A 16,790-nucleotide genomic window follows, 5' to 3' on the forward strand; every position below is an offset into this window, starting at 1 on the left:
GACTGATTCTTGAACTGTTCAGTCAAATATCAGTATTTGACTCTGCCTTAAATCGTTACATCAGTCGGCATCTTCAGTCTTCAGTCTTCAGTCCTCCGGTCTTCAGTCTTCAGTCTTCAGAACACTATCTAAACTAGAAAAAGAACTCTAACACTTGAGTTTGAACAGTTCTAGTCTATTACAAGGAAAACCTAAGGGATTTTGGTATCATCAAAACTAGGATTATGATATTTCATTAAGTTCCCAATACACGACATACGAACTCAGGAATCAAACCACACTGATTATGCTTTCCAAACCGACTGACAACTGAAACGCACAAATAGTTGGTTCGGTCAACTTTATCAAACCGATCGAAATTGTTTATGTTCCTTAGCAATATAGAAGCACATTTTCTGAGCAGACGATAAAAAAAAATACAAATTCTATCATCTTTGTGGTCGGCTATGGTCCTGGTTGAATATATAGAACCTCATTTTGAAACATTAATATTTGAAAAATATAAGAAATTGAACGCAACAAAATTGTAGTAACCCGCTCTTTTATCAGTATTTTAATTACAGTATTGTGTGTTTATTTACCTATCTGCCAATAATTGAAGTTTTATGTTTTCTATTATGTTTCTGAATTTATGTATCTTGGTGACAAGTCACTTAGCTCAGTATGCTTTATTTATTTTCGCGCATTTAAGACCGCGATGAGAATCTTTAAGTTGATGAATGATTATTAATCCGAGTTATAACCAACTTAGCTAAGTTGTGTTATTTATCAAGATGGAGTTTATCTTCGCATGATTTACCAAGTCGTGATTTAATTCCGACTTTGAGGATAATTAAATCTACGGATTTAATTTGAGTATTAGAATAACGAACGAATTAAATCTACGGATTTAATTTAGCATTATCGTTTAGCAAAAACGAAACCCGTTTCTCTACTTCGGAGAAACCAACACTGAGAGGTTTTTATTTAGATCGTTCACTTAAGCCACATCACACCACTCTACACCTCTCTACCTCTCTACTTCGGCTACACCTAGGATTAGAAAAGAAAGAAGGAGGATAAGGTGGGCAACGGCCACGGCAGCAGTCGAAGGGCCGCACGCCACCTCCACGCCAGAGCAGCAACAGCCACGGCAGCAGCCTTGGGCTGGGCAGCCGAAAGGCCTCAACTTCCGCACGCCAGCGCTACCCAACCACAGCCGAGTAGACTAGGCTGTCCTTGTAGCCCTACACAGCAGCAGCGCCCCCTCAACTTCCACGCCAGCGCTGCCCAACCAGCCAAGACCACGCCAGCTGCAGCTCCTCCCATTGGGCAGCAGCCGAAGAGCCACACTCCACCTCCTGCACAGCACGGCAGCAACAGCAGCAGCAGAGCAGCAGCAGCTCCTCCCATTGGGCGAGCAGCTGAAACGCCTCCCCTACTCCACGCATGGCAGGGCTAACAGCCAAAGCCCGCCTCCTAGGCACTCAAGTGCATTCAGCCGAGCTCCCCTATTTAAACTCCCCTTCAACCCCTTTGTGCCACCCTTTCTCTTCCTTCGGCACTCTGAAAATCCAGCAGCAACAGCAAGAGCTCCATTCCTCTCTTGACGCCTTCCACGGAGAAGATTAGACCGAAGCCCTTACTGCACATTCAAGGTAAGACACGGCCTTATTTCTTCCCTTTGCCGTGTTCCCTTCCATCTGTTTCAGCCTAAGAACAATAACTCACTTTTCAGTTTGAACCTCGACGATCGAAGAAGCGAGGATCCATCGTGCTTGTCCGACCAAAGCGCGCAACAACAAGGTAACTCTCGACCTCTAATACTACTCCTTTCAGCATGAAAAACACGAACACTAGAAGCATGTTAGGTCACCTTTCCGGTGGAACCACGGTTTGAAACCTTGATTAAAACGACGAGAACTTTAGGCTTTAAACATAGATGAACTTGAACAAGCACAGCATGCTCACATAGGAATAGATTAGGGCCGACGTACGAGTGAGAATCGAGGCAAGCAAGGACGAAGAACCCTGGTTTTGGAAACTGGAAACCCTCGTCGTTCTGCCCAGAAAACACCAGAGCAGAACAGAAAATGCCAGAGCAGAGCTAGAAAATGCCAGAGCAGAGCTAGAAAATGCCATAGCAGAGCTAGAAAATGCCAGAGCAGAGTAGAAAATGCCAGAGCAGAGTTGGAAATGCCAGAGCAGAACTGGAAATGCCAGAGCAGAGCTAGAAAAAGCCAGAGCAGAGCTGGAAGTTCCAGAGCAGAGCTGGAAATTCCAGAGCAGAGCTGGAAACACCAGAGCAGAGCTGGAAGTTCCAGAGCAGAGCTGGAAACCGCCAGAGCAGAGCTGACGTTCCAGAGCTAAGTCACCAGAGCTGACTTTCGGAGGCCCGAGCTGACTTTCCCGAGCAAATCGCCAGAGCTGACTTTCGGAGGCCAGAGCCAACACGCCAGAGCTGACTTTAGAAGCCAGAGCTGACGTTCCAGAGCTAAGTCACCAGAGCTGACTTTCGAAGGCCAGACCTGACCTTCCAGAGCCAACTCGCCAGAGCTGACTTTCCAGGGCTAAATCACCAGAGCTGACTCACGGAGGCCAGAGCTGACTTCCCGAGCAAATCGCCAGAGCTGACTTTCGGAGGCCAGAGCTGACTTTCCAGAGCCAACACGCCAGAGCTAACTTTAGAAGCCAGAGCTGACGTTCCAGAGCTAAGTCACCAGAGCTGACTTTCGGAGGCCAGAGCTGACCTTCCAGAGCCAACTCGCCAGAGCTGACTTTCCAGGGCTAAATCACCAGAGCTGACTCACGGAGGCCAGAGCTGACTTTCCGAGCAAATCGCCAGAGCTGACTTTCGGAGGCCAGAGCCGACTTTCCAGAGCTAAATCGCCAGAGCTGACTTCCGGAGGCCAGAGCTGACTTCCCGAGCTAAACTCGCCAGAGCTGACCTAAAAGCCAGAGCTGACTTTCCAGAACAGAGAACAGTGAGGCAGAGCAGACGTGAGATAGAGAGAGAAAGAACTTAGGGTGTTTGAGCTTCATTTCTTTTCCTTTACTCACGAAGGGAGTTTATTATTAAATTAGCGATTAGAACACCCTTAAGAGAGCAAATCAATATAGTAATTACTAGATCTCACGAGACGAAACCTAGTTGGTTTAATTGCTTTAATAACAAGGACTAGAGATAAGATTTCCCTTAGTATCACCTTAGTCTAATAAAAAGAATATGAGCCATGCATAATTACATTACGCATCCTCATATATGTTAGTTTTTCCACGGTCTAAGACCTTGCGTTATTCTTTTCAATTAAGGTTGAACGCAAAGAGTTTAAGGCTTAGACGTGAGTCACCACTACCAGGTGAGGCTTTCTTACGTATAAACTAAAACCATATTATAGAACTGTTACAATTTTATGCTTAAGATTTTTGAATGATATTGTCAATGCCTAAATGCTTTATGTTTTGTTGTTAATTACCTATCTGATGCTAATCGAATTCGGATTCTGGATGGGACCGCAAATCCCTTCGGAATTAGTGTACACCCTTGTGATCGTGAGTCATCTAGCGGGTTGGCCGATCACAGTGTCCGTAGAGGGAGGCCTACCTCTCGGCACGAGTTACTGATATGGTGATTAATGATGTTAAAATGCTTGCCCGGGATATTTACGGAAGAAATGATATTTTGGTAAATACGAGTCTTTAAAAGAAAACCCTCGTATCTTACTACTGTTGGAAGGCTTGACAATAAAATGTATGTATGTATGTATATTTTTTGGCATGTGTCCACTAAGTACCTTCGTACTTAGCCCTGCATGTATTTCTAAATGTGCAGGTTGAGCGATGATCGGGAATGTGGTGTGCAAGCGGAGCTTTTGTCGAGCTAGGACGAGTACATCAGAGCAGGGTATATGTCTTCATACATATGCCCGAGTTATTGTTATGCCGCTGCATACACTGATTTGCTAGTTATCATGATATTCGTCAAATAATAATGTACTATTCAACAATGTCCTCAAATACCCGTTTGGGTAATGTTATGTTTCCCCTTTGACCTCCATCAATATCTGTTGTTCTTAAATCGTTGTCTTATATAATGTTGAGTCATCAAAAGGTTAGATATGCCCCTTTCTAATCCCGCTCCTAAATCCCCTCCCCTTCGTCGTGATTTCCCCGAACCCGCTATCCTTAGCGGGCGCGGCCGCGACAGAGTGGTATCAGAGCAACCTTCTTCTGCTCTGATCACTAGTCATTCTTTCTAAGTCGAGTCTAGATTAAGTAAGTCAACATGCTCATGAACTAGTCGACAAAAGCTTGGCACTACATCTCGACACGCTCAATCGACGTTTGTTTATGGTAAGTACTTTCAAGTTTTAGTTGATTTCTTAAAATGCGTGAAACATGAATAAGTATGATTGTTGTTTGAATCACGAGAACTTAGAACTCTTAAGATAGATATATACTCACTTCACGATGGCACCTAGAATAGTACATCATCACCACATGATAAGCTTTAAGATCAGTAGACGACAACACTAGAACTTTTTGATTGTCAAAGTCTGGACCTCTTTAATACAAGTTATGATTTTGTGCTTAAGAATTTGATTTAGATCACCCCTATGACAGGTACCTGAAAGCTAGATTTAGATGATGTTGTGATGTCTAGATTTTACGAGTTATGATCTTCGAATCGATTTTTGATGACCCAGTATAGACGTTTAGAACCTTACCGATTTAAGTGGCATGCCGCGTTTTACTGTGAGTTGACGATAGATTTTTCCTTTCTTTCGTTAGATGGCGAGAACTGTCTACACATGACGACGACCTTTACCCTCGTGGGCTAGTCCAGAGAAAGTCGAGCGGTCCTACCGCACCTATGCCCCATGTCACGGGGATAACCTCGGGCAGTTCCTCGCCGGTTTCCATCGACATTGGGTCGAGGCGAGTGTGTACGGTGTGTCAGGGTACGACGGCATCCAGAGATTGATCCTGCTGTTACCCTCTGAGTGGCAGGGATGGGCTAAGCAGATTTCATCCTACTATATCTTCCCACGGGAGAACTACCACGACCTAGTGGGAGACTTTCCTAGCTTCGTAGCGGAGCTTCAGGCCTGCTTCACCTTGTGGGGCAGCGCCCCTCTAGGGCCCTATGTTCTCCCAGGAGACTACGTGCAGGTAGGGACGCCTCTACCCGCCGAGATACTCGCCGATGCACCTGAGCCCCAGATGGCCTTGCTACAAGACCCTCCACCGCGTACCTCAGTTCTAGGGCGCCGAGGTAGACACGACGACGAGGCAGGCCCCTCTCGTCCAAGAGCTCGTAGAGATTTCCCGTCACCTCCCGACTCAGCTCTCCGGGAAACTACTCCACCACCACCTTCGATGTCCGTGGCAGAAGCGAGACTCGCAGCCGCAATGGCCGACGCTGACAGGGCCATGGCCAACACGAGGAAGTTCCTAGAAAGGGGCAAGGCTTCTATGCAGGAGGAGGATACGGCACCATGTGGCGCGACAAGGAGGATTATTCACCCTAGGCCGTCGCCACCTCCAGCCCCGACTGAGCCTCGTGCCACGGCTAGGATCCACACCGGGAATGACCCGATCCACGAGATTGCGGATGACATCTTCCGCACGGCCCAGATCATACGAGAGACGGGCGAGGGTCAGGGAGAGACCCCATTGCCCAACGAGGATGAGGAGGAGGACCCAGAAGAAGACCCCGAGGAGGACCCGCTTATCTACCTTTTGCCATCGCCTAGGAACAGCCGTACCGCGTTTTAGGATCACATATTTAATAGTCTTAGCTAGGGATGTTTTTTCGGAAACGATGAATTCGTTCCGATGTTTTGTAACCCCATGACTCTTTATATTTGATGTCGACGTTAGTATGGAAACTTTTTATTGATGCAAAAGTCCTCAATGAGGCAATATTTCTATGATATGCATTTTTGACCCTAGTATGGGTTTTGAGACAATTTAGCATATGTTATATGTTACCCTACGGGTTTTTATTTTCTCCACAAGTCAATTCACGATATAGTATCTATGACTTTGCAACTTGTGCGTGCCAGCAGTTCTTTATAAATGGCCTTAGAGACTTCCGTATAGAATGTGCTAAAATAGGTGCTTCGCAGATTGCAGTATGCCGCCTAGACGAGGTCGCACCGCTAGAAGAAATGCTAACAATGATAGAAATCAAGATGATGTACTAGAGGTACCACAAAACGACAGGGAACCAACCCCACCCCCTCCACCCCCTGCTAGAAGGATTGAGGAACTCTTCCTCCGACAGAATCCGCCCACATTCAATGGAATGGGCGACCCAGCCGAAGCTGAGGCTTGGGTACGCGCATTGGAGCGCATCTTCACTTTTCTTCGCTGCACGGAAGAGGAACGACTCTCGTGCGTGTCTTTCCAGCTAACGGGAGCGGCTGACTTTTGGTGGGAAGCCTGCCGAAAGACACTGACTCCCGAGCAATGGGCAGCCTACACATGGGAAAGCTTTAAGACTGGGTTATACGATAAGTATATTCCCAAAAGCTACAGGAAGAAGAAAGAGACTGAGTTCTACAACCTGAGGCAAGGGAAGAGGACAGTGACGGAATACGATAGGGAATTCTGTGATCTATCACGTTATGCTCCACAGCAGGTGGATACTGATGAGAAGATGCGGAGAAATTTTGTGCCGGTATGAGGCACGAAATTAGGATGACCCTAGCTAGTCATGGTGGACTCTCCTACACCGAGTCCCTGAACAGGGCACTGGACGTCGAAGCTGCGATGCCAGTGGAAAGGTTGGCTCCGCCACAAACTTCAGCGCCAGCCAACCTACCTGTACGTCCTCAGAACTTCAAGGGGAAGCGCAACTGGAACAATCAAGGAGGGAGTGAGAACCCAACTAATAAGAAGCCATGGCAAGGAGGTGCGCCGTCCTGGCAAGGAGGTGCGCCGTCATGGCAAGGGAGTGCGCCGTTTGGACAGTTTCAGCCACAAGGACAAGGGAAGCAAAAGGGTCCTGCCCCGACCGGAGGCAACCAAAGACAGAATGAAGTACCCCCTTCTCCAAAATGCAACAAACCACATCGTGGTGTTTGTAGGGCTGGAACTGACGATTGCTACACATGTGGCCAGAAGGGTCACTACTCCTCTCAGTGCCCCAACAGACAGCAGGGCGCTGCAATTAGGGCCACTTATGCCCAACCCCTCCGAGCAGTTCCAGGGCAACAGCAGCCCCGCCAACAACAGCCACACCAGCACCAACAGCGCCGGCAGCAACAGAAACAACTGCAACAACCGCCGCAGCAGGCAAGAGCCTTTGCTATCACCCAAAACTAGCCCGAGAAAAACCAGGGAAACCTGGCAGGTATGGGCAAGCTTAAAGGTTTTTCCATTATGATTCTATTCGATACTGGTGCTTTGCATTCTTTTATCTCAGCCCCTTACGTAGATACCTTAGAAATCGAATCAGAACGAGCTAAGTGTGCCTTAAGAATCACTACACCCTCAGGAGGAAGATCTACTACCACTCATGTTTGTTCGAACGTAGAATTTGAAATGGGAAAACTTAAGATGGTAGCAAACAATCTTAATATTCTGCTTATGTGGGATGTAGATATGATCTTAGGAATGGACTGGTTAGCCGAGAATTACGCCACCATCCTTTGTAGTGAACGAAAGATTTCCCTTCGACCACCCAGAAAATAACCAACGGAATTTCACGGCATCGGTATGAAGAAGAGAGTACCAGTGATATCCGCACTACAAGCCAGAAAGGAGATGATGAAGGAAGGAAGCACAACTTATCTCGTCTACCTAAACGGGGAAGCTGGTAGCAACAAGAGGGTGGAAGATGTGCCAATAGTACGAGATTTTCTGGATGTTTTTCCAGAAACGTTGCTAGGACTACCCCCAGATAGGCAACTAGATTTCACCATTGACCTAGAACTTGGATCAGCCCCAGTATCAAAGGCACCATACAGGATGGCCCCAAAGGAATTGCAAGAATTGAAGGTCCAACTACAAGAACTTCTGGACTTAGGTTTCATCAGACCTAGTGTCTCACCTTGGGGAGCGCCTGTACTCTTCGTCAAGAAGAAAGATGGAGCCATGAGAATGTGCATTGATTATCGAGAGTTGAACAAACTGACACTCAAAAACAAATACCCTCTCCCGAGGATAGATGATTTGTTTGACCAACTCAAGGGAGCCAGTGTGTTCTCCAAAATAGACTTAAGATCAGGGACCACCAGCTGAAGATCAGACCAGAGGATGTACCCAAGACCGCTTTCCGAACGAGATATGGCCACTATGAATTCATAGTCATGCCATTTGGTCTAACCAATGCACCGGCAGTATTCATGGATCTCATGAATCGAGTTTTCCATCCGTACTTAGACAAATTCGTCTTAGTGTTTATAGATGATATCCTCATCTATTCTAAGAGTAACCTAGAACATGAAGAGCATTTGAGAATCGTCCTAGAGACATTAAGATCAGAGAAGCTGTTCGCCAAATTCAGCAAGTGCGAGTTTTGGCTGAAAGAAGTGATGTTCCTAGGACATATCGTGTCAGTAGATGGAATCAAGGTAGACCCCGCCAAAGTGCAAGCAGTGTACGATTGGAAATCACCAACCACCCCTAATGAGATCCGAAGTTTCTTAGGTTTAGCAGGATACTACCGGAGATTCATCGAAGGATTCTCTAAGATAGCAAGGCCAATGACGCAACTACTTCGCAAAGGAATCGAGTATAAATGGACCGAAGAGTGTGAAGCCAGCTTCCAAGAGCTGAAGAGGAAATTGACAACTGCACCAGTGCTAGCAGTTCCAACAGCCGATAAAGAATACCTGATCTACACCGACGCATCCAAAAATGGATTAGGTTGTGTGTTGATGCAGGAAGGGAAGGTCATCGCCTACGCTTCGCGACAACTAAGGCCACATGAGTTGAACTACCCCACTCACGACCTAGAATTGGCAGCAATTGTGCATGCTTTGAAGATTTGGAGACACCATCTCTACGGAGTTAGATGTGAAATTTTCACTGATCACAAGAGCCTTAAGTACTTTTTCGAGCAGAAAGACCTGAACATGAGACAGAGGAGATGGCTCGAACTCGTGAAGGATTACGATTGCGGTATCAATTACCACCCAGGGAAAGCTAACGTAGTAGCTGATGCTTTAAGTCGTAAAACTCAATCCGAGTTAGGACTTCTTCTCACTCAAGAAGACACGCCGTAAGGGACTTCGACAGATTGAAGTTGGAAGTGGTTCAGCCACCAGCAACGACGAAAGCAATCATCGCAACTCTGGTAGCCGCCCCAGACCTCAGAGGAAGGATCATCAGTGCCCAGAGAGCGGACAAAAGCTTAGAGAAAGTTCGTCTTAAGATCCGAACAGGCACGCCCGGAGACTACCAAGAGGCAACGGATAACGCCGTTCTTTTTAAGGGAAGGTTGTGTGTACCCCACAACGAGGAACTCAGGAACGAGATCATGAGTAAAGCTCATGACACGCCCTATACCGCTCATCCCGGGAGTACCAAAATGTACCAAGATCTGAAACAGAAGTTTTGGTGGGACGGGATGAAGCGAGATATAACCTCGTTTGTAGAGCGCTGCCTTGCATGCCAGCAAGTGAAAGCTTTACATCAACGACCATATGGGAAATTACAGCCTTTGGAAATCCCAGAATGGAAGTGGGAGCACATAGCGATGGATTTCATGACGGGTTTACCCAAGACGAAGAGGGGTAACACAGCTATTTGGGTAATAGTAGACCGTCTCACGAAGTGCGCTCACTTTTTACCGATTCCAATTACCCATGGATCGGAGAAACTAGCCCAACTGTACATCTGCGAGATTGTACGGCTTCATGGGATACCAATATCCATCACCTCGGATAGAGATTCAAAATTTACTTCTAGATTTTGGATCAGCTTGCAGAAAGAGTTAGGAACACGATTGAACTTTAGCACCGCTTTTTATCCTCAAACAGATGGACAATCGGAAAGGACAATTCAGACCCTTGAAGACATGTTGAGGACAGTAGCGCTAGACCGAGGAGTAAGTTGGGAATCAGTGTTGCCACTGATCGAATTCGCCTACAACAACAATTACCAGGCAACCATTGAGATGGCACCTTACGAGGCGCTTTATGGAAGGAAGTGTAGATCACCACTTTACTGGGATGAAGTGGGTGAAAGAAAAATCCTTGGGCCAGATGCAGTAAGCGAAATGATCGAGACCATCCGCCAGATTAGAGCAAGGATTAAAGAAGCCCAGGACAGACAGAAGTCTTATGCTGATACCCGACGAACCGAACTACAATTTCAAATTGGAGACAAGGTTTTCCTTAAAGTGTCACCCTCGAAAGGGATCATTAGGTTCGGTGTTAAGGGTAAGTTAAGACCCCGTTTTGTAGGACCTTATGAGATCCTTGAAAGAATAGGTCCCGTAGCATATAGGTTGGCACTGCCACCTAGCTTTGGAAACATCCACAATGTGTTCCACGTATCACAGTTGAGGCGGTACGTGTTTGACCCCAAACACGTAATCCACCAAGAGGAAATGATTCTTAACCCAGACCTGACGTACGAGGAAAGACCGGAAGCCATCTTGGACCGAAAGGTGCAAGAGTTGAGGAATAAATCGATCACGTCAGTCAAAATTTTATGGAGACACCATGGACCTGAAGAGGCAACATGGGAACTTGAGGATCAAATGAAAGAAAAATACCCAGACCTTTTTACATAGATATGCAAATTTCGGGACGAAATTTTTGTTAAGAGGGGTAGCATGTAGTAACCCGCTCTTTTATCAGTATTTTAATTACAGTATTGTGTGTTTATTTACCTATCTGCCAATAATTGAAGTTTTATGTTTTCTATTATGTTTCTGAATTTATGTATCTTGGTGACAAGTCACTTAGCTCAGTATGCTTTATTTATTTTCGCGCATTTAAGACCGCGATGAGAATCTTTAAGTTGATGAATGATTATTAATCCGAGTTATAACCAACTTAGCTAAGTTGTGTTATTTATCAAGATGGAGTTTATCTTCGCATGATTTACCAAGTCGTGATTTAATTCCGACTTTGAGAATAATTAAATCTACGGATTTAATTTGAGTATTAGAATAACGAACGAATTAAATCTACGGATTTAATTTAGCATTATCGTTTAGCAAAAACGAAACCCGTTTCTCTACTTCGGAGTAACCAACACTGAGAGGTTTTTATTTAGATCGTTCACTTAAGCCACATCACACCACTCTACACCTCTCTACCTATCTACTTCGGCTACACCTAGGATTAGAAAAGAATGAAGGAGGATGAGGTGGGCAACGGCCACGGCAGCAGCCCCCATTGGGCGAGCAGCCGAAGGGCCGCACGCCACCTCCACGCCAGAGCAGCAACAGCCACGGCAGCAGCCTTGGGCTGGGCAGCCGAAAGGCCTCAACTTCCGCACGCCAGCGCTGCCCAACCACAGCTGAGTAGACTAGGCTGTCCTTGCAGCCCTACACAGCAGCAGCGCCCCCTCAACTTCCACGCCAGCGCTGCCCAACCAGCCAAGACCACGCCAGCTGCAGCTCCTCCCATTGGGCAGCAGCCGAAGAGCCACACTCCACCTCCTGCACAGCACGGCAGCAACAGCAGCAGCAGAGCAGCAGCAGCTCCTCCCATTGGGCGAGCAGCTGAAACGCCTCCCCTACTCCACGCATGGCAGGGCTAACAGCCAAAGCCCGCCTCCTAGGCACTCAAGTGCATTCAGCCGAGCTCCCCTATTTAAACTCCCCTTCAACCCCTTTGTGCCAGCCTTTCTCTTCCTTCGGCACTCTGAAAATCCAGCAGCAACAGCAAGAGCTCCATTCCTCTCTTGACGCCTTCCACGGAGAAGATTAGACCGAAGCCCTTGCTGCACATTCAAGGTAAGACACGGCCTTATTTCTTCCCTTCGTCGTGTTCCCTTCCATCTGTTTCAGCCTAAGAACAATAACTCCCTTTTCAGTTTGAACCTCGACGATCGAAGAAGCGAGGATCCATCGTCCTTGTCCGACCAAAGCGCGCAACAACAAGGTAACTCTCGACCTCTAATACTACTCCTTTCAGCATGAAAAACACGAACACTAGAAGCATGTTAGGTCACCTTTCCGGTGGAACCACGGTTTGAAACCTTGATTAAAACGACGAGAACTTTAGGCTTTAAACATAGATGAACTTGAACAAGCACATCATGCTCACATAGAAATAGATTAGGGCCGACGTACGAGTGAGAATCGAGGCAAGAAAGGACGAAGAACCCTGGTTTTGGAAACTGGAAACCCTCGTCGTTCTGCCCAGAAAACACCAGAGCAGAACAGAAAATGCCAGAGCAGAGCTAGAAAATGCCAGAGCAGAGCTAGAAAATGCCAGAGCAGAGTAGAAAATGCCAGAGCAGAGTTGGAAATGCCACAGCAGAACTGGAAATGCCAGAGCAGAGCTAGAAAAAGCCAGAGCAGAGCTGAAAGTTCCAGAGCAGAGCTGGAAATTCCAGAGCAGAGCTGGAAACACCAGAGCAGAGCTGGAAGTTCCAGAGCAGAGCTGGAAACCGCCAGAGCAGAGCTGACGTTCCAGAGCTAAGTCACCAGAGCTGACTTTAGGAGGCCAGAGCTGACTTTCCCGAGCAAATCGCCAGAGCTGACTTTCGGAGGCCAGAGCTGACTTTCCAGAGCCAACACGCCAGAGCTGACTTTAGAAGCCAGAGCTGACGTTCCAGAGCTAAGTCACCAGAGCTGACTTTCGGAGGCCAGAGCTGACCTTCTAGAGCCAACTCGCCAGAGCTGACTTTCCAGGGCTAAATCACCAGAGCTGACTCACGGAGGCCAGAGCTGACTTTCCGAGCAAATCGCCAGAGCTGACTTCCGGAGGCCAGAGCTGACTTTCCGAGTAAATCGCCAGAGCTGACCTTCAGAGGCCAGAGCTGACTTCCCGAGCTAAACTCGCCAGAGCTGACCTAAAAGCCAGAGCTGACTTTCCAGAACAGAGAACAGTGAGGCAGAGCAGACGTGAGATAGAGAGAGAAAGAACTTAGGGTGTTTGAGCTTCATTTCTTTTCCTTTACTCACGAAGGGAGTTTATTATTAAATTAGCGATTAGAACACCCTTAAGAGAGCAAATCAATATAGTAATTACTAGATCTCACGAGACGAAACCTAGTTGGTTTAATTGCTTTAATAACAAGGACTAGAGATAAGATTTCCCTTAGTATCACCTTAGTCTAATAAAAAGAATATGAGCCATGCATAATTACATTACGCATCCTCATATATGTTAGTTTTTCCACGGTCTAAGACCTTGCGTTATTCTTTTCAATTAAGGTTGAACGCAAAGAGTTTAAGGCTTAGACGTGAGTCACCACTACCAGGTGAGGCTTTCTTACGTATAAACTAAAACCATATTATAGAACTGTTACAATTTTATGCTTAAGATTTTTGAATGATATTGTCAATGCCTAAATGCTTTATGTTTTGTTGTTAATTACCTATCTGATGCTAATCGAATTCGGATTCTGGATGGGACCGCAAATCCCTTCGGAATTAGTGTACACCCTTGTGATCGTGAGTCATCTAGCGGGTTGGCCGATCACAGTGTCCGTAGAGGGAGGCCTACCTCTCGGCACGAGTTACTGATATGGTGATTAATGATGTTAAAATGCTTGCCCGGGATATTTACGGAAGAAATGATATTTTGGTAAATACGAGTCTTTAAAAGAAAACCCTCGTATCTTACTACTGTTGGAAGGCTTGACAATAAAATGTATGTATGTATGTATATTTTTCGGCATGTGTCCACTAAGTACCTTCGTACTTAGCCCTGCATGTATTTCTAAATGTGCAGGTTGAGCGATGATCGGGAATGTGGTGTGCAAGCGGAGCTTTTGTCGAGCTAGGCGAGTACATCAGAGCAGGGTATATGTCTTCATACATATGCCCGAGTTGTTGTTATTCCGCTGCATACACTGATTTGCTAGTTATCATGATATTCGTCAAATAATAATGTACTATTCAACAATGTCCTCAAATACCCGTTTGGGTAATGTTATGTTTCCCCTTTGACCTCCATCAATATCTGTTGTTCTTAAATCGTTGTCTTATATAATGTTGAGTCATCAAAAGGTTAGATATGCCCCTTTCTAATCCCGCTCCTAAATCCCCTCCCCTTCGTCGCGATTTCCCCGAACCCGCTATCCTTAGCGGGCGCGGCCGCGACAAAAATATATAGAATTATCAGACATTAAATATATGACTTGGAGATTAAAATTGACATGTTGGCTGTTGGAGTTGTTGTCGTGTTGTAGATTGCTGATCATAGAAGGGAGGATGCCAACAATTGCGTAACAGGGTAGGGCAAGGGTGCTGTGAGATGGATGCATGGGAAGTGATGAACGGGTAAAGTGCCGCGAGGACTCGATGAAGCTTGGAGGATGGCTCTGCTGCAAGGATGGACGAGTTACGGGCGACTGGGGCGGTAGAATGGGGAGCGGTGGCGAGATTAAGGGGGTGTATTCGTTCAGGACTTTAATAAATTTGTGCAAACTTTTAAAATCTGGGTGTGTTCGTTCAAAACTTTTAAAAGTCTATAAAAATTCAGAGGTATTCGTTTCAGACTTTTAAAAGTCTATGAAAATCTAGAGGTATTTAAAAATCTATGGACTTTAAAATTGGAATGACTTTCATTGATTTTGTTCAAAAAATACACATGAACAAATCCGACCACAGACCACGAGAATTCAAAAGATTTCATATTTCAGCGCCGGCTGGAACCCAGTGGCTGCGGCTAGCAGGGGCTAGAACAAGCCAGTGTCTGCCTTGTATTTATATCAAGAAGCCAGCGGTCGCTGGAAGCCAGCGATCGCTGGGTATTCGAATTTTAACAAGCCAGCGGTCGCTGGGCGCTAAGTCCAGCTCTCGTTCAGAGCCAACAAGCGCTGGGTTTTTGGTTTGAAATCCGTAAAATTCATGTCAAACTCTTGTTCAAATCCGTCAAAAATCTTGCAGACTCCTGTTTAGAATTCCAAAATACTCAAAGAATTTGTGTGAAATCCATAGATTTTAAAAATCCAGAGACTTTTAAAATCTGCAAAATTCCTAAACGAATACACCCTCCTAAGAGAGTGTTTGGCTAAGCTTATTTTAAAGAGCTTATAAGCTCTTGGAGCTTATAAGATATTTCAAGAGCTTATAAGATGTAATTTTTAAGAGCTTATAAGTTGTCAAAGTGTTTGGATAATTGAGCTTATAAGCTAGAGAGATAATTTTTTGTTAGAGAGAGAAAATCAAAGAAAAATGGACTTGAATGATATATAATGAAAATAATAAATTATAGTTGAAAAATATTTGTAAAATGATTGTTGCATATGAGATTATAAAAAAATAAGTTGGGGTAGATGAACTTATTTTTTTGGGAGCTTATAAGCTCTCGGAGCTTAAAAGCTGTTTGGGAGCTTATTTTGCCAAACACTTTGGAGGAGCTTATAAGCTCCTAAACAGCTTATAGGCCGTTTTGAGGAGCTTATAAGCTCAGCCAAACACCCTCTAAAGGTAGAGAGTGAGGATTGAGTGACTGTGTAGTCTAATGTTTCAATTTCATTATAATTTTTTAATAATAAAATATTTATATAATATATATATATATATATATATGTAAATTTATAACTATAGTTCAGTGCAGTACCCAACCAACAAATTTATGAAGAACCAAAATAGAACCGATAAATAATCAATTTATGGTTTCTAAAATCGCACCGCAAACCGCACTAAAATCTATCGGTTTGATCAATTTTTTTCGATGCGATTTAGTTCCTACACACCCCTATTTTATGCATTCCGACCACCACTAAGAGCATTGGCAACGCCCTTACTCGAGTGCCTACTCGAGTAGAGCGTTGCACTCGAGTAGGGCGTTGCAGGGGGGACGTACTCGAGCAATATTCGAGCCTTCGAGCATGCACGATCGGCGCGCCTTAATTTAAAAAAAATAGAGAAATTTGAATTTTAAATTCGCATTTTGACTACTTTTCCTCGATATGTGTGCTTTGACCGACCGTTTCCAATTTTTTTTTTAATACTTCTTCTTCTCCTCTTTAAAAAACCCCATCTCCTCCATTTTTCTTCACATCTCTTCTTCTCCAATTTTGTTGGTGATTTATGCCTAATTGTTCTGATTTTAGGGGTTTGCATGTGCTTATTTTAAGTTAAATCTTCTGGAAATTGGTGCGTTTTATGGTCTATTTTATGCTTTGCAGAAGATTTAGGTTTTCGAGATAAAGAGTGCAAATCTTGGAAAATTTGGGCTAAGAATCGTGTGTTTGTGCACGCTCTAGCATGGAAGAGAAGCAAAGCCCCCGTGCCAGAACCGAGAAGCCAGAGCAGAGGAATCACCTATTCCTCTGCCCAGAAGCGCCAGCATCAGAGAAGTCAGAGAAGTCACAAAGTCAGAGAAGTCACAAAGCCAGAGGAATCGATCGACCAAAGAAATCAAATGACAGAGCAGAGGGGTCGACCGCCAGAGGAGAGAAAAGCGCCAGAGGAGTCGACAGTCAGAGGAATCGAGGCGAGCGTGGACATGCCAGAGAAATCACCCGCCAGAGCGGAGGAAGCGCCAGAGGAATCAAGGCGCAGAGGAGTCAATATGCCAGAGGGTAGAGATACGTCAGAGGAATCAATACCAGAGCGGAACCCATTCCGCTGACAAGATCAGAGAAGTCATCCGTTCCTCTGGCGATAACCATTCCTCTGGCGAGAACCGCGATTTCCGCCCGAGTGGAGATTACTTGCT

The 16,790-nt window shown here is 45.5% G+C and overlaps 2 protein-coding genes across 2 annotated transcripts; both read left to right on the top strand.

Annotated features, from left to right (window-relative positions):
- The first annotated feature begins 6,289 nt into the window (after nt 1-6,289).
- LOC131023519 (uncharacterized) lies at nt 6,290-7,311 on the top strand. Its single transcript, XM_057953064.1, has 2 exons — nt 6,290-6,625; nt 6,823-7,311. The coding sequence occupies exons 1-2, from the start codon at nt 6,290-6,292 to the stop codon at nt 7,309-7,311; spliced, it is 825 nt and encodes a 274-aa protein (XP_057809047.1).
- Nucleotides 7,312-11,295: 3,984 nt separating this feature from the next.
- LOC131023520 (uncharacterized) lies at nt 11,296-11,706 on the top strand. Its single transcript, XM_057953065.1, has one exon. It carries the CDS (start codon nt 11,296-11,298, stop codon nt 11,704-11,706), a length of 411 nt encoding a protein of 136 aa, XP_057809048.1.
- The last annotated feature ends 5,084 nt before the right edge of the window (nt 11,707-16,790 follow it).

The sequence above is a fragment of the Salvia miltiorrhiza genome, chromosome 4 (assembly GCF_028751815.1).
Source record: "Salvia miltiorrhiza cultivar Shanhuang (shh) chromosome 4, IMPLAD_Smil_shh, whole genome shotgun sequence".
Lineage (NCBI taxonomy): Eukaryota > Viridiplantae > Streptophyta > Magnoliopsida > Lamiales > Lamiaceae > Salvia > Salvia miltiorrhiza.

Excerpts from the sequence above, each read along its gene's own strand:
- LOC131023519 (XM_057953064.1), top strand. The coding sequence starts at position 6,290 with ATGGGCGACCCAGCCGAAGCTGAGGCTTGGGTACGCGCATTGGAGCGC. Across the intron at positions 6,626-6,822 it reads CACGTTATGCTCCACAGCAG|AACTTCAAGGGGAAGCGCAA; the intron begins GTGGATACTGAT and ends GTACGTCCTCAG.
- LOC131023520 (XM_057953065.1), top strand. The coding sequence starts at position 11,296 with ATGAAGGAGGATGAGGTGGGCAACGGCCACGGCAGCAGCCCCCATTGG.